The sequence below is a fragment of the Vitis vinifera genome, chromosome 7 (genome assembly GCF_030704535.1).
Source record: "Vitis vinifera cultivar Pinot Noir 40024 chromosome 7, ASM3070453v1".
Classification (NCBI taxonomy): Eukaryota; Viridiplantae; Streptophyta; class Magnoliopsida; order Vitales; family Vitaceae; genus Vitis; species Vitis vinifera.
Genome location: NC_081811.1, coordinates 25,726,250 through 25,746,799, shown reverse-complemented (window position 1 = coordinate 25,746,799; position 20,550 = coordinate 25,726,250). Strand labels below are relative to the sequence as shown.

At 39.5% G+C, this 20,550-nt stretch overlaps 3 protein-coding genes across 4 annotated transcripts; all 3 read left to right on the top strand.

Moving 5' to 3' along the window:
* Positions 1–329: 329 nt before the first annotated feature.
* LOC100256614 (type II peroxiredoxin 1) lies at positions 330–5,104 on the top strand. Its single transcript, NM_001281083.1, has 7 exons — positions 330–651; positions 1,919–1,965; positions 2,086–2,200; positions 4,207–4,251; positions 4,337–4,396; positions 4,502–4,597; positions 4,708–5,104. The coding sequence occupies exons 1-7, from the start codon at positions 364–366 to the stop codon at positions 4,825–4,827; spliced, it is 771 nt and encodes a 256-aa protein (NP_001268012.1). The 5' UTR covers positions 330–363; the 3' UTR covers positions 4,828–5,104.
* Positions 5,105–8,749: 3,645 nt separating this feature from the next.
* Positions 8,750–9,767, top strand: LOC100853128 (short-chain dehydrogenase ptmH). The gene has a single exon (XM_003634795.4). The coding sequence runs from the start codon at positions 8,803–8,805 to the stop codon at positions 9,640–9,642; it is 840 nt and encodes a 279-aa protein (XP_003634843.2). The 5' UTR covers positions 8,750–8,802; the 3' UTR covers positions 9,643–9,767.
* Positions 9,768–15,610: 5,843 nt separating this feature from the next.
* LOC100257805 (AP2-like ethylene-responsive transcription factor ANT) lies at positions 15,611–19,937 on the top strand. Of its 2 annotated transcripts, none has more exons than XM_010646996.3 (9): positions 15,611–16,540; positions 16,686–17,364; positions 17,634–17,716; positions 17,866–17,874; positions 17,960–18,048; positions 18,128–18,201; positions 18,289–18,339; positions 18,455–18,531; positions 18,972–19,937. In XM_010646996.3, the coding sequence occupies exons 1-9, from the start codon at positions 16,222–16,224 to the stop codon at positions 19,634–19,636; spliced, it is 2,046 nt and encodes a 681-aa protein (XP_010645298.1). In that variant the 5' UTR covers positions 15,611–16,221; the 3' UTR covers positions 19,637–19,937. The 2 variants fall into 2 exon arrangements, with proteins under 2 accessions (XP_010645298.1, XP_010645297.1); XM_010646995.3 differs by having other exon boundaries at positions 18,452–18,531.
* Positions 19,938–20,550: the final 613 nt, after the last annotated feature.

The window sequence follows — 20,550 nt, the reverse complement described above, 5'->3', positions numbered from 1 at the left end:
TTGAGTCGAAATTCTCTTGTTCTTTTTCAAAAATTATTTGAATCTTCATAAATTACTGTAAATTTAATTAATTAATTATTATTGTTATTTACCAAAATCGCCAAAACGGGTCATTTACTTTGGGCCACTCTTCTGTAGTTCCTTAGATTTGGCCGAGGTACGACCCAAAGCCGAGACCCAAATATTTATTCACTTGGTCGGCTCAACCAACGCCATTGAGATGTGGACTTCTCAGACCCAGAAGCAACACGTGTACAGGCCCACTCCGAGAGTTGCTGCTGCTGCGTTTCTTATTTTCTCTCAGTGGTCTGAAATTTGAAGCAACTGCGACTCGGCAAAACCGGTGTGAAGAAGACTGAAACGATGGCTGTGATATCATGTGCGCAAGCCCTACAATTTCTACAACCTCGGAATCTTTCTTTTCCACCATCTGGCCGGCTCCCATCCCAATTCCCCAGGGTTTGCCATGTTAAGACTCGAGTTTCCTTTAAATCAAGGAAAACCACTGATATTACACCCAATCTCCTTGTAAGAGCTTCTTCTTCATCTTCCGATTTCACATCCACCATCGGTGAAATCCTAGGTGAAGTTAGCATCTTCACCGCCTCCGGCGAACCCGTGTTATTCAAGGATCTCTGGGATCAGGAGGAGGTAAACTTTATTCTTATGCTTGATTTTCACTATTACTAGCACCATCTCTTATCTTTTTAATTGTTGAACTTTGCAATAGTTATGAAAATCTTTTCAGTTTGTGGTTTTACGGTCAATACTAATGATTATATTGTGCTTGAGTAATAGGATTTCTTTACAAATCTGATTTTAGGTTTATCTTATTGATCATTGTTAGTGCCAACGGGAGCGCTAAGCTTCCATGTGGTATCTGAAACTTTGGAACTCCCACTCACAGCCAAAATAGAAATTAATAGGCTTTTGAGGTTAAATAATCTTGCATTCAACTGAAATTTTTTCATCCACTGAGAGTATATTTGGCAAACCAATTTAATGACTTAATTTAAGTCATTACCGTATCTAGTAAAACTGAAAACTTATATGAATTTTGCCAAATTTGCTTACTTAAATCTTATTATTTAGTGATTACCTTAATTACTGAGGTTGCATGCTAAAATTAACAATTTTTTAAAACTATTAACTCATCACAGTTTTCCTTATTAATCATCAAGTAATGCCTTGATGGGAGAGAAACAAAGGAGAAAAGAGTTGTTGGTTATGATAGAGGGTTGTAAGAAGTTGAGAGTTTCAGGGAATGAAGACACAAAATTATTTTGGATTTGGAAAATGTACTTTCTTTTGACTTATTACTTTTAAGTTAATTTTGATTTTAAATAATATTATTAAATTATTGTTCTAAACGTACTTAATATGCTTGATGATTTAATTTCAGTCATTAAATTATATTCACTCATTATGTAGAACAAAAGGGTATGGAAAGAAAGTAGTGGAGCACTGATTAGGTCTCTATTGGAAGGAGATGAGATGGACCCTAAGGAGTGATGAGATGCTTTATTTGTATATTCCCATGTGGTAGTATTCTGATGTAGATGTCTTCTTAGAATAGTGGAGGAGTTCAGTCATATACTGTTTGATCAGTTTTTGTATTTTTTGGGGGATTCTTTATCCTTCTCATATCTTATTATCATATTTAATACATATTTTGTTTATATATATATATATATATATATATATATATTAAGATAAATGGTAAGAGATTTTTTACATTACCATTATTATTATTATTATGAATACTATATGAACAGCTGGGGTCTTCTTGTCATTGTGAAACTCCTCATCCAATTTTCCTCTCTTCCTATCTTTGTAATTGATCGTATTTTAAACCATAAAATGTCTGTTTGGAAATCTATTTTTAGAAACCAGAAGCTCACTTTGATGTCTTCTGCAGGGAATGGCTGTTGTTGCACTTCTAAGGCATTTTGGATGCCCTTGCTGGTAAATAATTTCCACCATCATTTAATGCAAGAACTATTGTTATTTAGAATGCAAGATTTTGTTGCAAGTCTTATGAGTTATGACTCACTTTTTGTGCTTTCTTTGGCTTGCATTTTGAAGCTGGGATCTTGCTTCTGCTCTAAAAGAATCAAAAGAAAGATTTGATTCAGCTGGTGTGAAACTAATTGCAGTTGGTGTTGGTACTCCTGACAAAGCCCGTATTCTTGCTGAGCGGGTATTCTTTTTACCTCTTTGACTGTTAAATGAACTCTGCCAGAGGAAGTTTATGTTTTTAACTAGTTGAAGTTAAATTTTTATTTTGTGACATCTAATCTGAACTACTTTACATTGTTGTAGTTTATGTTGTGTTCACATTTGTTATTATCCCTTGGTGAATGTTACTATAGAGATTGAATATTTGGTTTAATTTTTGAACTAATATTTCTTTAGAACCATATTTCAGTTCTTTCGTTATTTGCTTTCATATTATCATCCTGCAATACCCAACCCTATCCGCTCCCACCTTGCTGCTACCATATCTATGAAGGAGTTTTAATTCTACAACAAGCTTGCCAACACCACATGCATCCTGTGAATTTGTGTTATCAGGAAACAAAAAGAAAAGGCCTTGGCCATGACTGACTTTAGAGACAGAATGACACCTATCTTATCCCCTTGTAAATGTACTGATGAGATGATATCACAAGCTAGTGTTATGATTGCAGTCAGGAAGCATGTGCTCAGATATGGTCAACTAATTTCACTCCATGTAGTGGTCTCATTTAATTGAGAAATCATCTGCCCAAAAAATCAGCATTATTGAATAATATTTGCCATTTGATTTTATTCAATTTCTTTGAATGGTTGAAGCACATTTAGAAACCTTTTGAAGAGGGAAGAAAGATTGGAAATCATTGTTCAACCTCCCTTCTTTTTTTCTTTTCTGCATCAAATTAAACCTCATTTAATCAACTTAACTTTTTGCTGGTAAAAGGTTGGTGTAGGGTTGTTGGAGGTTCCAGTTTCAAGTCTTAGCAAGGAAAAAAAAAATCAGCATAATTTTTTTCAAACATGTCTTTGATTGTTTAATAAGTATACCATCTGTCCTGAACATGATGAGCAATAGTTGAGAACTTGCTTCGTAACTAGAGGAATGTTGTTTTCAATTAATATTACCAAAATGTGTTACTATTTGCTGTATGCTTGTAGAATTTCATGGTGAAGGGACACTTAATCTTTTAGGTCGACACTTAATCTTTTAGGTCAACATTCTAAAGTTTCGAATAGGTTTTCAGTATTTTGTTTCTTTGTTTATTAGACAAATAATGGTTTTTTTAGTGTATTAATATGGCCATGTTTGTTTTTAATAACATAAATTTTCAGTTTCTTATAATTATTAAAAAAAAAAGGATCATATCCTTGTGTTGTGGCATCATGAATTCTGTAGGTTGATGTTTTAGACACCTATACACTTGGCACTCATGCCACATAGTATGCTAGCACTCTCCCAATGAATGATATTTCTGCTTTTTAAAGATTAGGACTGGGATTGTTATCAGTTTTCATATTCTTCATTGGTGCTTTGTACTTGCCAATCCGAGGATCACAATGTTTACACTCCAAATGGCAGATTTGAAGAAAGTTAACATAACACCATGCTTGTTATCTTTGTGATTATTATATTTATTTTGTCTTTTGTCAATTAGATCTGTCATGTATTATGGATTCATTAACTAATCAATTGCTAAGACTTGGACACCAAGTTACACAACAAAATTTAATTATGATGTTGAAAGAGTTTGAATACGAAAGGTAGTGTGGTTGGAAGAAATTCTTGATTTTTATTTTTTTCATTCTAGTTAGGACATCCAAGATTTCAAATGACCAATGGGGTTCTGATTGCAAGTTGGATTTGTGAATAAGTTTCATCAATCTTAAACTTGATTGACATCTGTGGCAACTATGGCCTGCTTCAGATGTGTTTCACAAGTCACATGGACATACTTCCATAACAAACACTATTCTGGTGCAACACAAAAAATAGGATGGTCTTACTTCTGACTCAAGACATCTAGACCTCCATATGATTCCACCAGAAATCTTGAAATGTCTGCTAACATTTTTTTCACCAGATTCAGAGCTATTTTTGCATCTTTCTAATTGTCTCTTTTATGTGGACCACTTCAGCCCTTTTCTGGATCCGCAGTCTGATTTGTTTTTTTCCTTATGCTTTATGGGCAGTTACCATTTCCATTGGATTGCCTTTATGCAGATCCTGATCGCAAGGTGAGATATTTGTGATTTTAACTATGCATATTTTTTAAATTCTTCTGTTAGTGATTTAAAACTCTGTTGGATACCCCTGTTTCAGGCATATGATGTTTTGGGCTTGTACTATGGTTTTGGCCGTACATTCTTCAACCCAGCCAGTGTAATTGTTCTTTTCTTCCTTCTAGAAAGAAGTTATTTATTTATGGTTTATCGGACACAACTTATTTGCATGGTGATGGTATGTTCATTTACCATGATATAACAGGCTAAGGTACTCTTGAGATTTGAGGCTCTGCAGAAAGCTGTAAAGAACTATACGATTAAAGCCACTCCTGATGATAAAAGCAGCGTCTTGCAACAGGTTTGATTCGTCCTCTCTAGTACTCAAGGGTTTGTATGAACTCGATATGAGGTCCTTGGATTGTATTACTTTGAGTACTTATTTGTTTACCTTTGATTTGTTCTTATTAGGGAGGGATGTTTGTTTTTAAAGGAAAGCAATTGGTGTATGCAAGGAAAGACGAAGGAACAGGTGATCATGCTCCTCTAGATGATGTCTTTGACGTCTGCTGCAAAGTCCCAGTAGCATGAAGCCTAACTGCATGTTTATCTTTGTGAAATGAAAATTGGCAACAAAGTAGTTTAATTAGATTTTATGAGCCTAGTGTAATGGTAGTGCAAATACCATATGGAACCACATGTTCTGCGTTATGTGTAGATAGTCAAACGGTGTGTACTCAGCAAAATATGATTGTAAAATTGTAATTTAATGTATAAAATAGTGCCCTCTATCTAAACTAGCTTTTTCAAGAGAGAGTTTGTTCTACATAGTCTTTGGCCAAGTTTGCTTGGCTACGATGCATATCGATAACGTATCCTATTCTCCTATGTTGGTTTAAGATGAAATAAGATATAAGTTATCACATCACTTATTATATCCATCAAGTATGGGATGAGTGTTTAGATGTATCATCTGTCTTTCTTTTACTAATTTTTTCAATAAGAGTTTGTTTTTCGTAGTCTTGGATCGAGTTTGGTTGGCTAAGATACATATCAATAACATATCATATTCTCTTATGTTGATTTAATATGAAATAAAATATAAATTGTGAAATCATTTATAGGATGATAAGTGTTAAAATATATGATTCACCTTTCTTTTTATATCTTTTTTACATGGGATATGATCCTATGTTTAGATCTAAGATATATGTATATTTTTCCATTCATTTAAAAAAAAAAGTTATATTATTCATTTTGTAAAGCAAGATATTTTGATTAAATAAAATAATTTTTTTTTAAAAGAAAATAGTTAAAAAAAAATAGATATAAAATATGACATAAATAATATTATGTACAAATTATATTATTTGTAAATTTTAAATGTTTTAATCGTGAATATTATTAATAAAGAAATAAAAGGTTATTAAATCATAAATTGTTGAACAATTTTTTAAATTGTAAATAATATTAAATAAGAGAGATCTTATTTTTTAAAATAGCAAATATTGATGTGTAATGTAATTTTTATTTTAAAAATTAAACAAATATTTTCAATTTCATTTATAATCCTTATAAACAAAATATAAATATGGTGTAATATACTTTCATTATACATAATATAGCATTTAAAGAAATCCTAAGATATCATTTAAAAAAATGGTACAATATTCTTTTCTTTAGGCAAACCTAGCTTCTAAGAATTTGCACCACTTGATGTTTTCTCCCAAGTTATAAGTTACCTAGCGGAATCCATCATAAAATGGGGTGACCCACACCCCAAAAAGAGTTCTCAATGTTCTAAATTTCTGAGCTCACAAATTTTCAATCAAGTCATAAAGGTACCCAGAAAGAGTTTTTGCGGGTTGGGTTGAGTCCCATTGCCAAGATCCATCTTGCCAACGCCAGTCAGAAAGTTTTCGGATATTGGACTTGGGCTTTGGACTTTGGGCCAAGTTTCAGGGGCTAGGCCGGGTTTTGATTCTCAAACTCTGGGCCTGATTGAGTAGCTTTTTGGGTTCATAAAAAGGATTTAACCAGCTTTAATTGCGTTTCTACAAAAAGAACAGGCATAGTGCTTTTCTCTATGGAGGAATTTTGAAGGAAAAAAACTTGGGCCTGGCCCAGGCCTCCGGATACAGCTGAAGGAATCATGGCTGCCAAGCTCCAAATATTCTAGAATTTATTTATTATTTATTTAGTTTATTGTTGAAAATATACTATAAAATAAACATAGACTAAAATTTTTAGATCCTCCCTTCTCTGTTAAAATAGGAAAATAATTATTGGAACGCTGTAAAAAAAAGAAAAAAAAGAAAAAAAGCTCAAATCTCTGTTAAATTTGTAGAATGATACCCCTTTATTTTTCTCTTTAACAAACATTTTTCTTTCCACAGAAAGGCGCCGTACAAGCTAGACTAGAGGCCCTAGTCGGTGTCCAAATTCAGGATAGGATACATGAGGCGTTAACAGATACCATCGCCGTATGAAACTCGAAAGTAGCAAAGGATGACTTAATTTACAAGGCAGAATAGAGGGCAAATGAATGGAGGACTAACCAACTAATCTATTGACTTTTGAGGGACAGCTAGTTGATGAAGCAAATTTTCTACACTTCATAATGATGGAGTTTGGTTGAGTGATCAAATGTTAAGGTTCTTTGAATCAAGTGACTTTTCTAGTCGTGCGTTGCAGGTTTTGTTGGAAGGATTCTAATTAAAATATGAGAGGTCGTCCTCAACATGCACCCAAGTTGAACTGTAGACTGATCATATCCTTCTTTTGTAGCTTTTAGGTGAAATATAAGACATATATGTGTAAGCTGGCTACCATGTCATGGTGTTAAATCAGTTGGGTGGCTGTCCTTTTCAATACATTCTGAGTCAAATATGCCCTACACACTCTCTAATGAAAAAGCCCTAAATGCCATAAACAGTCATCTCCCTCGGTTTCTCATTCTTTGTGCTTCTTGTGAAAGGCAAAGCAAAAGTGGAAATAAATTAATCCATACATCCAGGGCCATTTAGCAGACATGAAAGGCACCCCCCAGCAAGCTTTGTGTCCAAGGTGGGTTGTGAATTGCTATGGGGTTTTGGATTCTTCACTGAAACAAACCCCACCAACCCCTATATTAGATGTATTCAATTGTTTTACAACATAACTTTCTCTTCCTCTCACTCTCTTTCAGACAATAGAGGGGTCCAAGGAATGTGGGTATTTTGGTGATTGGTTTGCCATGGCTCAACACTCGATGGGGTTAGTGTTGCTCCAAGCTTTTCCTCTTTTTCTTGGATGTTTTCTCTCTTTGTGATACGAATCCTAGCTAGGCCTCTCCGGCAAGACAAGAGGGAGGAAAAGGATCTTATCAGAGTAAAGAAAATAAATGATTAAATAAATAATCTATTAGTAAACATTCCAAAAAAAAAAAAAGGGAAAAGAAAACTAAAAAGGGTATGCATAGATGTTGCACTGACCAAAGTAGCCCTGGGGAGAGAGAGAAAATCTAAGGTGAATATGACATGACACATATGGGATAGAGAATGACATATCAGAGACAGTGAGGGAGAGAGAAGTAGAGACTAGAGAGGAGGGGAGGAAGGTAAAGGGAATTAAAGAGAGTAATGAGGTTAGGAGTATGCAGAGATCTACTGGCTGGCGTATGGTAAATGGGGAGGGACACTTTAATGGTGAGGAAAAGTATTGTCTCTCTCTCTCTTAAAAGAGTGCCACAAGCCCTAAAGACCTTTTGGTCTCTCGTGCATACAGTAGTCGCTCTCATTTTGGTTGCTATCCATCCTCCACTTTTTTCCTGTTGACCCCTGTTGGCCGTTCTTGCGATCTTATTTAGATTTTGTTTGGATTTTATGTTCCCACGTGAAATACCAAACTGCTCCTTCCTCATTCAATTCCCATTATTCCTTTCCTACTTGTACATTTCTTCATTTCTTTGTTTTCCCTTTTCCATTACCATGATTTCTTATTTAGCATAGTACTCTGGTTTTCATGGAACTTGTGCTGTTCGTTGCAGGATTTGAAAATGGTAAAGTGAAATTGATGCAAAAATAAAATAAAATAAAATAATTGATTCCACTCTTCTGTATTATGAGCTTTGGGCACCTAATATTTACTAGTGGAAGCAGCTGGCTGAGTTGGCAGGATGATGAGCTTGATCTGTCTCCAACTAAGAAGCTCATGGTTTAGCCCAAAGACTATAAATAGATGGGGTCTCTGCCAAAGAGAGAAAAAGACTCTGCTTTGATGTAAACAGACGCTACAGCACTGCCAGATTGGCTCTTGTGGCTTTGTTCAAATGGACTCATATTTTCTTACCAAATACGAAGGTTCCAGACTGCAAGATGGCATCCCCACATCACACAAACGGCCAGAAGCAAAAACAAGCCTACTATAGCCGGCTAATATTTGATCCAGATAAATAAGTATATGCCTAAAGGCATATTCTGAAGCATACTCTTAAAACTATGAACAAGAAACACCTGGAAGGTCCAAACCGATCCCTCTGATTCTTATAAGAATCAAGAAATCAACCATGGTTACAATTAAAGAAACATGAGTGACCCTAAGGTTGTTCTAGTCACCGGCTGCGCCAAAGGGGGCATTGGCTTTGAGTACTGCAGGGCATTTGCTAAGCAAAATTGCCCTGTCTTTGCCTCTGACATCCCACAGCGGATGGAGGACATGTTAGAACTCTCTGAAGATAAAATTGAGACACTCGAGCTTGATGTCTCGGCGGATGAAAGCGTGGCATCAGCAGTGAACACTGTTTTATCCAAGTGTGGACGCATAGACATTTTGGTCAATAACGCAGGGATAGGAAGCACTGGCCCTCTGGCTGAACTTCCATTAGATGCAGTTAGGAAGGCTTGGGAAATTAACACATTGGGCCAACTGAGATTGGTGCAACAAGTAGTGCCTCACATGGCTGCCCAGCGTAGCGGAATGATCGTAAATGTAGGGAGTGTGGTTGGGAAAGTGCCAACCCCTTGGGCTGGATCATACTGTGCCAGCAAGGCTGCAGTGCATGCTATGTCAAACACTCTACGTGTTGAGTTGAGGCCATTTGGAATTAACGTAGTGCTAGTGATGCCCGGGGCCATAAGATCAAACTTTGGGAGTGCTAACATGGAGAAACTGGGAAACTGTGATTGGAAGCTCTATAAGGAATTCAAGGAGGCCATTGCAGAGCGAGCAAGGGCTTCCCAGAGTGGTAAAGCAACAGATGCTACAGTTTTTGCCAGACATGTTGTGAAGAAAGTTTTGAGTCCTAAACCACCAAAGCAGATTGTATTCGGTCATATGACTGGCTTGTTTGCTGTGCTTTCCTGCTCTCCCCTATGGGTGAGAGACCTCTTCTTCTCTACTCGATTCAATCTAAACAAGAAGGTCTAAATCAGTTTCTGTCATCGGTCGGAATGCTTTAAGTCTGGCTAATTGCTTTTATTTTGTACCAAGGCACAAGAATGAAATCTGAGGCTTATGATGGCTGGAATTGGAATTGTTGTCCTAAGGTCTGGAGTTTTGTTTCCCTTTTTCTTATAAATCATCGTTTGTAAAAGGGGCATAAAATTTATAATAAATGGGTGTTTATTAGAAAGAGTAGACATTCATCATATTTTTCTCATAATAATAAAGGCATTTACTATACTGAAAAATGAAGTTATTAAGGATAGTCCTTTTCTTATTCATGTCTTGTTACTTTTCAAAAATGAGCCTAATGTCACAGGATGTTTCAAATGACCCTCCCCATGGGCTTATATAGGAGGAGGGAAGCTTCTGGAGACTCCTGGAGCCATCTACACTAAGCTATTGATGGGAAGAGTGTGGAAGGTTCTAGAAATGCCTAGAGATGTCCACACATTTCTACACCATGGTGGAAGGCATGGGAGGAGTCCAAGGCTTTCTAGAGACTTCTAGGAAACTCTTGTATATTCTTGTACATAGGGTTGTACATAGAATAGGGTAGGATGTTCTAGAATATTCTTGATTTGTAAGGAACCCTCCAAGGTTCTAGAGAGTTCCCTTGGTGCCTATAAATAGGTGAGGGCCTCATTTGGCCAGGGCACCACCCAAATCACTTCCTAACCAAGCAAGTGAGCATCCAAGCACTTGTAAAGGCTTCTTTGAGTAATAGAAAGCTTCCATTCTTTAAGGAGTTGCCTACCAAGCTTCTTAAGCTTTTGAGTCGCGAGTGTCTTAGCCGGGTGAGTTAAGTATTGGGAGCAAGGCTGACTTAGCAAGATCAAGCGTCTTGGCTTGTCTAAGTGCCGCACGAGCTTAGTGAACGACTAAGTCCGTGACAAGTGGTATCAGAGCGCGGTTACGAGGTGGGCATAGCAAAGGAAGCATGTCGGGTTCCAACGTGGAGGAGACTAGTGAGCAAACCCGTGGGAGGGAGACCGAGCCTACTGCACGGGGCAGGGGCAGGAAGGATAAATCTCGTGATGCCGTTGCCAACATGGAGGCAAGGTTAGCCAAGGTGGAGCTAGCCATGGCGGACACTCGGGAGGGGTTGGACTTGATCGAGCAAGGCATGGAGAAGGGCTTAGAGGATCTAAGGGAGCAGATCCAAGACCTTCGTGAGAGGGTGCTAGTCTCACAAGTTCAGCCAGTGTCGCACGAGGAGTTTGTGTCCTTCCAAGGAAAGGTCTTGAGCATGCTTGCTAGCATGGAGTCAAGGATAGAGGCCTTGGCCACTAGAATGGAGTCCCGAGACCAGGAAGTTAGGCAGGAGTTGGCCATCTACAAGGCTGCTGTGTCGGCACGGGTCATGGCCACACAGGAGGCATCTAGGGTGGAGGTGCCGAAGCCACATAGGTTTAGTGGCAATCGGGATGCCAGGGAGTTGGATAACTTCTTATGGCATATGGAGCGATACTTTGAGGCTATCGCATTGACGGATGAGGCGGCTAAGGTAAGAACTGCAACTCTCTACCTTACTGACACAGCTACTCTATGGTGGCGTCGAAGGTTTGCCGATATGGAGAAAGGCATTTGCACCATAGAGACATGGGAGGATTTCAAGAGGGAGATCAAAAAGCAGTTCTACCCCGAGGACGTGGCTTACCTGGCTAGGAAAAACATGCGGCGTCTTAAGCACACAGGCTCAATACGCGACTACGTCAAGGAATTCTCTTCGCTCATGCTTGAGATTCCTAACATGACTCAAGAGGAGCTGCTATTCAACTTCATGGATAACCTGCAAGGGTGGGCCGAGCAGGAATTAAGGCGCCGAGGTGTTCAAGACTTAGCCACTGCTATGGCAGTAGCAGAATCTTTAACGGATTATAAGAGGGGAGACTCCTCCAAGGTCGAGTCTTTGGAGGATAGCCACGCCATGGGTGGGGGAAACGAGGTTCCAAGGGACCACAATGCTCCTAAAAAGGGATCAGGCAAGACGTCTAACGTCCGAGAAGGAAGGGATAAGGCGGAAAGGAAGGAGTTTACGCCTAAAATCAAATGCTTCCTATGTGACGGACCACATTGGGCACGGGATTGTCCAAAGAGGAAGGCGCTCAGTGCCATGATCGAGGAGAGGGAGCAGGAGGACGAAGCACATATGGGCTCAATGCAGCTACTAGGTGCCCTCCAATTCAACCCGAAGCCTAATACGCCTGAGACCTCCTTACTAGCAAGGGTGCAAGTAAAGGAGGAAAAAGGGGAGCGAGCTGAGGTAGCCCGCACGCACATGGAAGAGGTCACCAAGGGAAAGGTGAACTCAATGGGTAAGAGGAAGCAGCACTCCAAGCGTCGGAAGCGCACGGGTCTGCATCCATCTGCGGCCTCACGGGAGAAGGAGGTGAAGAATATCCTAGCTGAACGGATCACTAGGAGACAAGGGGTCCCTCCTGTGGTAGAGTACCTAGTCCGATGGAAAGGACTACCTAAGAGGCGGGAAAGCTGGGAACATGCAGATGCCTTGAGAAAATTCTGGAAACACATTGAGAGGTTTCAGAATGAGGCAACGACGAGGACGTCGACGGCATCGGTGGGGGAGAGTGTCACAGGATGTTTCAAATGACCCTCCCCATGGGCTTATATAGGAGGAGGGAAGCTTCTGGAGACTCCTGGAGCCATCTACACTAAGCTATTGATGGGAAGAGTGTGGAAGGTTCTAGAAATGCCTAGAGATGTCCACACATTTCTACACCATGGTGGAAGGCATGGGAGGAGTCCAAGGCTTTCTAGAGACTTCTAGGAAACTCTTGTATATTCTTGTACATAGGGTTGTACATAGAATAGGGTAGGATGTTCTAGAATATTCTTGATTTGTAAGGAACCCTCCAAGGTTCTAGAGAGTTCCCTTGGTGCCTATAAATAGGTGAGGGCCTCATTTGGCCAGGGCACCACCCAAATCACTTCCTAACCAAGCAAGTGAGCATCCAAGCACTTGTAAAGGCTTCTTTGAGTAATAGAAAGCTTCCATTCTTTAAGGAGTTGCCTACCAAGCTTCTTAAGCTTTTGAGTCGCGAGTGTCTTAGCCGGGTGAGTTAAGTATTGGGAGCAAGGCTGACTTAGCAAGATCAAGCGTCTTGGCTTGTCTAAGTGCCGCACGAGCTTAGTGAACGACTAAGTCCGTGACACTAAGGTGTATTGCCTATTTATGATGTGCATAACTTGGTAGCTTTCTTGGATCACCAAACAAACTGTATGTTAACAAAATCAATCAATGACTAATTTATTACACATAAGAAAAGGAAAAAATCTTTAGCCTGGATGCTCAGATCTGTCAGTACCTATTTCTTGGAAGACCTTAGGCTTGGAAAAACAGGATCCAGCAACTGTTAGGTTGTACTTATACATAAGACAGGTTATAAACTAAGCAATTGGAAGCCTCAAGGTCAAAGGTTTAGAGAGAAAATATAGAAGTTCAGAGAAATGGGGCCACGAATATTTTGATTCTACATTCGGCTTCTCTTTTCTTATTTTGGAAAAGCCAAAACAAGAAAAGATGAGATTGCATATCCCTGTGGGAGTGATCTCCATAAGCCCATTCATGAAGATTATGCATTATTCCATGAGACAATTGTGAAGCCCTTTTCTTGGTACGTATCCAATTAGTGCTGAGTCCCTGTATCACAGCAAGACCAACTCTTAGGGAAAATTGAAAGTTTTGGGTCAGAGGGATTGAACCAAGTTCAGCCTGCTTTGGCATGGCCAAACGTCTTTCAAGTTACAAAGAAACGAACATACACAGAGGGCAAGGCAAGTGATGGGTGATGAAGGTATTGGTGCCCCAGTACCAGAAGGCATAATGGTCCTTGAATGGTAAAGAGGTTTGAGGGAAGCATATTGGTAGTAAAGGGGGTTAGTGCCTGCAGGCCTATTAAAAGCAGAAGAATGGAGAAAAGAGGCACCACCAAACCCTCCCTCATCCGCTTCCCATCAAAAGGATGGTGAAAATGAAAAAAAGCGTATGTGCTAAGGCAGCACAAAGCCCTTTTGCTAGGCCATGCACTATTTCTGGCAAAATTAAATTGGCCTCTAGCGCTCAGTGGATTTACTCATCATTACTTCAATCAAAAGAGGGTCTCCTCCACATTCTCTCCCCTCCACTTGGTACGTCTTTCCCTCCCAAACTCCCCACTCTCTTTTCAAACCAAATCATTCCCACTAGAAAATCTGTCTCCACCAACTTCCTCATGCAAAATTACATGCAACATTTTCAGATCATTTTGGATTCCATGTATAACAAAAGGCACCACCCTCTTAATTTCATAAAGTGGGAATGTTCAATTCACCAAGTTCTTGGGAAACTCATTTCTGCAACCACCTTCACAGAAATCCCATGTAAAATGTTTCTAAATCGCCTACTTTAAAGAAACCAATATACATGCCAAATCTCCAAAGAAATAAATTTTTCCAGAAAAATATAGAACTCACTGTTCAGGGCTTGCCTCTCAAAGACGGATGGATGCCTTTTACCACTGGAAACATCTTCAAACTCGACCAAAACAAAAGTACAAAAAAGAGAAATTCAAGTGCGCCTTGGTCATTCTTTTAAAATATTCCAAAAAGAGAGAGCCAGGCAATTTACTCTATTTGGAGCTTTGATTATATGGTAGATCACAAAATGCACATCCCATAGAAAGCAAGTTTTTCGAGGGCCCTCGAGGCTTTGACTCATCATTTTTTGGAACATTGCAAGTTTGAAAATCTTGTGCCTCATGTGAACTCTCACTTATCATCATCCATCATCCATCTGGATAAATTAACCCAGCAATCTTTATCCCAATTATTTTTGCCCTTAAAAAATGGACCAGAGAATATCAAATCCTGCGGCAGACCTCGCATGAGGCGGCCCTCTTCTTTATCTTTCTCTATTGTTGAAGTTTATCACAATGACCCACGTCTCCCTTTTTGTCTACAACAAGGTGTGTTGACTACATCCTCATCCATGGCTGATAAAAGCAAATTTAAAAGATATACTCTGTATCTTCCACATTAATAATTTTTTTTTTTTTCTCTTTTTGGACATATGGATAGATTATTCCAATGGGTTTTAAATTTGATGGGAAACGTGGTTTGGTTTACTTTCAAAAACACAAAAAAAAAGGAGAAGCACGTTGGGCCACATCTGTAGTCTGTACACACCACTGTATTGGGGTTGCTGTGGTCATTTTGCAGAAAAGGCAGAGGGTGATATGGTAATCTCGTCCATTGAACTTTTTCCTTTTTCTTTTTTTCTTTTTTTTTTTTATATATTTTTAATTTTCTTTATGATTTTTGTTTTGCTAGTCTTCTCTTTTTAACTTTTCTGCTCAAAAGACAATACGCATGGGTACTTGCATTGAATTGTAAATGGTCTTTTGTTAAAGTAAATTTGCATGCTCATATATTCCAAGTTTATTTTTCCATGCCTACTATTAGATGTTTATCACAAATGAAATCATTTTCTACTTACATAGAAGAAAGAAATAATAAATTTAGGTGCTTATTGGGAAATCACAGCAATATCTTGAGCAGGGTGAAGTGGGGAACTAAGTCCATGTCGGCAAATTTGAAACGGCGTCATCTAGCGGTATGGAGAGAGTGCTGATAATACCGCAGATGCAGATACTTATCCTGGGGTGGAGTCGCAAATGCAAAGTAATAGGTCCAGTACAGGAGCAGGGTGTGTACTGTGGTGAAGTGACTGCATGGACAGTTTGTCTTCTGCCCCCCCGTGAAATCTATAGAGGGGGTCCTGACTCCTGAGAGAGGGTGAGGCTGTAAAAAAAATAAAAATAAAAAGCAAAACCAGTTCTATGTTGTAAGTTGTAACTTGTATCATGTTAATATGGTCTCACCCTCCCCATGGGGCCATACCTTATTCACCAGCTCATATATGTTATTGGGCATTAAATTTGGAGGATGGGGGAGAGACTGGAGAGAGTTTGGCTATAGTTCAAGGATTTTGTAGGAGGTGCTTGTGAGTATTGAAGAGTGAAAGGGTGAGTCCATTTGAGAAAAAAAATAAAAATATGAGATTTCTTGGATTCTATGGTGTGAAGGAGAAGGGGTTACTCTTGCTAATCTTTTTACTGCATGTTTGATATTTAGAAATGTGTTTATTAAGAAAAGAAAAAAAAAGGTAAGGAGAAGGAGCGGAGGAAAAGCAAAAGAAGAGGTCTTTCTCATACACAGATCCCTATGGAATGCGGGAAGGATGCCCAGCATTGCTTGCTGGAACTCATTCTTTTTGTTTAGTTTAAAGGAACTTGCTTTGTTCTCTTTAGAAATCTTTTCACAGAGAGAGAGAGAGAGAGAGAGAGAGGGCGGGTGAATAGGCTCAGGAGTTGGGCTTCGCTTAGAGGGAAGGTTAGATGTGTTCCAATGAGTTCTGCAGCTAGAAAACAAAAAACCCAGTTTCAAAATGGAGGGAAGCAAAGAGATGTTGGAATGATTAGATTATTTGTTTCCCAATGATTGAGCTGTTGCCTTGCATCAAGAGAAACTTGCCAAGAATCTCCCCTTGTAGGTGGAAAGAAGATGAAGTCCTTGAGTAATGATAGCAACAACAACCACAACAATAGCTGGTTGGGCTTTTCTCTCTCTCCTCATATGAACATGGATGTTCCTTCAGACCCTCATCACCATCATCAAACACAGCCTCCTCCTACTCTTACAGCTGTTTCTACTCCAGTCTCAACTGGCTTTTTTCCTTCTCCTTCTCACCTTAACTACTCAGGCATTTACTATGGGGTTGAAGGAGAAAATGGTGGCTTCTATTCTCCCTTGTCTGTGATGCCACTCAAGTCTGATGGGTCTCTTTGCATAATGGAAGCTCTCAGCAGGTCACAACCGCAAGGTTAGCTTAAACTTCTATTGCATTCTGCTAATTTTTCTTTTCTTTTATTTTTTGGGTTCAACTCTTTTGGGTTTTCCTTAGTACTGTGGAACACTACTTTCTTACTCTTCTCTGGACGCTTCTGTCTTTGACTTTTTATACGAAGGGATGGTGCCAACTTCAACTCCGAAGCTGGAGGACTTCTTTGGTGGTGCAACCATGGGGACCCATCACTATGAAAGCAATGACAGAGAAGCAATGGCTCTTAGCTTAGATAGCATGTATTACCATCAGAACCCTGAGAATGAGCCCAACAGTCAAAATTGCCTGAATCAACTTCAATCCAACTCCCGGCAGCAGCAGCAGCAGCTAATTCAACTCCAACAATACCCATACGTCTCTGGATTTAGAAGCCATGAGATGTTCCATACACCACTGGTGGAAGAGACCAAGGAAACCCAGCTTGCAGCAGATGGCAATCTCCAGCTCCCAAATATGGCAGACACTGGGCTGCCTGGCATGAAGAACTGGGTTTCCAGGAACTATCCAACAAATGAATCACTGGAGCACAAGATGATTGGTTGCATGAGTGACAATGGAGGAGAATCTGGGTCTATGAGTACAATGGGGTATGGGGATTTACAGTCTCTGAGCTTGTCCATGAGCCCTGGCTCCCAATCAAGCTGTGTTACAGGTTCACAACAAATCTCACCGACTGTGACCGAGTGTGTGGCTATGGATACAAAGAAAAGAGGTCCTGACAAAGTGGATCAGAAGCAAATTGTTCATAGGAAATCCTTAGATACGTTTGGGCAGAGAACCTCACAGTATAGAGGTGTCACAAGGTTTGTTCTTGCCTGTTTCTTTAATCCCTTTTATCTTCTTTTTGTTTCATCTAGGCGTTATTTCTTAAACTGGGTTTATTTATTTATTTGGTATTAAAAAACATCTCTTTCTTTGCACCTTATTAATTTATCCTCTTTCTTGCATCACCGTTTCAGATTTCCTACGCTTGTGTTTTTTTCCCTCATGTTTCCCCCTTTTGCCTTCCTTGTTTTCCTATCACATCTTTACCTTCTTTTTTTTTTTCTTTTTCCTGTTTTATGTCTATCAGGCATAGATGGACAGGTAGATATGAAGCTCATCTATGGGACAACAGTTGCAAGAAAGAAGGGCAAAGCAGGAAAGGAAGGCAAGGTTAGTGTCATGCCCTAGGAAGTTCTTCTGTCTCTGCAATTTTTTGTCATATTTTGTTCTTGCCCTAACGACTGGCGCTTGTTTCTGATTTCTATGTTCTTGCTTTCCGGGGATGTCATTCAAATCAACGTTGATTTTTTAATTTTCAGTTTATCTTGGTAAGCCTTCTTATAGAGAGGTTCAACATTTAATCATACACCCCATTCAATTTTTCATCATCTCATGTCCTGAAACTGATTTTAGGGGGTTATGACATGGAAGAAAAAGCTGCAAGAGCTTATGATCTGGCAGCACTTAAGTATTGGGGACCTTCTACCCATATCAATTTCCCGGTAATAATTTGAACCCCATTGGAGTGCAGTGATCTGTTGGTTCTTTGCAATTGAAATGCAGTCGTTTGTTTTTTGGCAGTTGGAAAATTATCAACAAGAACTTGAAAATATGAAGAACATGACCAGACAGGAGTATGTTGCCCACTTGAGAAGGTAAATGCTTCGCTCTGTTCATTGTAGTATGGTGTCTTGATTTGTACGCTCCATTTCATTTCTTTTCTTAATCTATCTTCTTTGCAGGAAAAGCAGTGGCTTTTCTAGGGGGGCTTCCATGTATAGAGGAGTGACAAGGTCTTACTATTATTTTCTGCTTATGTCTCATCTTGTAATTGTATTGTCATGTTCTCTGAGAGAAAAGGCGAAAAAAAATCCCCTGAAATCTCTTTCCTGCTTCGATTCTTAGCAGACATCACCAACATGGACGGTGGCAAGCTCGAATTGGCAGAGTTGCAGGGAACAAGGACCTTTATCTTGGGACATTCAGTGAGTTTTTTTTTTTTCTCAATCTTTAGTTTCCTGGGCAAGAACCTTTCATGCCATTGTTACGTATTGTGGTTGTGTTCTTCACTCATATTCTTAAATCTAAATTTTAACCAAGAGAATAAAGAATGTGCTTTATGATCCACAAAAGGCTAGTCTTTATCTCGTCTCCTTGAACTCGTGTCTTTTCAGTCACTGATGATACACTCCATAAGGCTGATCATGAGCCACTTTGATGTCGTACGGGGTTGGAATTTAGTGAGACCAAGCTTTTATAAGGCTGATCTTTTCAGAGAGAGTGTTCATACTTTAATCTCCAATTGAGGACTTGTTGTTGCCCTTATATTCATATTTAGATCTTATGGAAGTGGAGCTATTTCCGTTCTCGGTAAACTTACATATCCAAAAAGCTACTTCTGGTTCTCATACTACTGGTATTTCAGGCACCCAAGAGGAAGCAGCTGAAGCCTATGACATTGCTGCAATAAAATTCCGTGGGGTAAATGCCGTAACCAACTTTGATATAACAAGGTACGATGTGGAGCGGATCATGGCGAGCAGTAACCTTCTTGCTGGAGAACTTGCTAAGCGAAACAAGGACATGGAATCCACCAGTGAGGCTAAGAATCTCAACCCTTCTGTTCATACCAGCAGTGGGGAAGCCATTCTCTCCCAGGAGAACAATCAAAGTGAATCAGGATGGAAAATGGTGCTCTATCAGTCTTCTCAACAATCGAACTCCTGTTTGAAACAGCTTGATCAGAAGCCACTGAGTTTTGATCATTACAGAGCCCCATCTTTTCCGGTGGCCCCACACAATCTGATGGGGATGGACGCTATGGGTCCAGCTCAGCAAGAGGCTGAAGACTCGGCCAAGATGGGGACCCACTTGTCAAATGCTTCCTCATTGGTGACTAGCTTGAGCAGCTCAAGAGAAGGTAGCCCTGATAAAACCAGCCTTCCTATGCTCTTTGCAATTCCCCCATCAGCACCCAAGTTCTTCGCCACTCCAGCAAATACTGTGAATTCCTGGATCCCGTCAGCCCAGCTGAGGCCTGCAATCCCCATGCCTCACATGCCTGTCTTTGCGGCTTGGACTGATGGCTAAGAAACTTGTGTTTTGGCAAAACTGGTAAAAGTTTTTGCATTAACAAAACATGGGTGGAAAGGGAAAGGGAAAGAGAATGGTTTCATGTTGGTTTTTTCTGAATTACTGGTGGAAATTGGGGGGTTAATGGGGGTCAAGGGTGGGACCTATTGTGAACATGGTTCAAAATTTTCCAATCTATCCTTTTTAGCCGATCTTATGAAGATCTTGAAAGAAATGGTGGTGGAAACTTTAGAGGGGATGTTGATTGAACTCTTATGAAATGATTTCGGCAATATGGGAAAGCCCCAATTCATAATTAGATTCAGCTTTACTGGTCCTATTAAGTACAGAACCAGCTCAGTGTTCCCCCAATAATGCAAAGATAGTCTCTGCTCTGAGACTTTGACCACAATATCTCTGGCATCACCAGCACTTAGTTCTCCATCTCCACAACACCATCATTGCAATTTTCCTTTATTATCTTAGCTTTCTCCAAAGGCAAAAGACATCCCATCCCCATTATTCAAAAAAGGGTGGGAAGGGAATTGTGGGGCTGTAGATGGATTCCCATATGAAAACTTTGTGGTTTAATTTATTACTTAGTGACCCATAATTACTTGGATTTTTTCCTGTTATATTGCCCAAAGCTTTTCTGCTGAAAACCTTTCAGATCTTTCTTTCTAATCCCACTCACACCAAATCAATGATGGCTGAGCATAAAAGCAATGCCATGTCCTAATGTGGGGTGTCCTATTTACCAATCAAACAAACCATCTGTCGCACGTGCAGGGTCTCAAAATCATTTTCTAACCTCGTGCGATTTGAACTATGTTCTCTCAACGCAAAAGAGGAAAAGCTAGGAGAATGTTTTGAAGCAATTTGATTTTTAGCTTTTCCTTTCCATTTTTTCTATTAGGTGATCTAGATTAAAA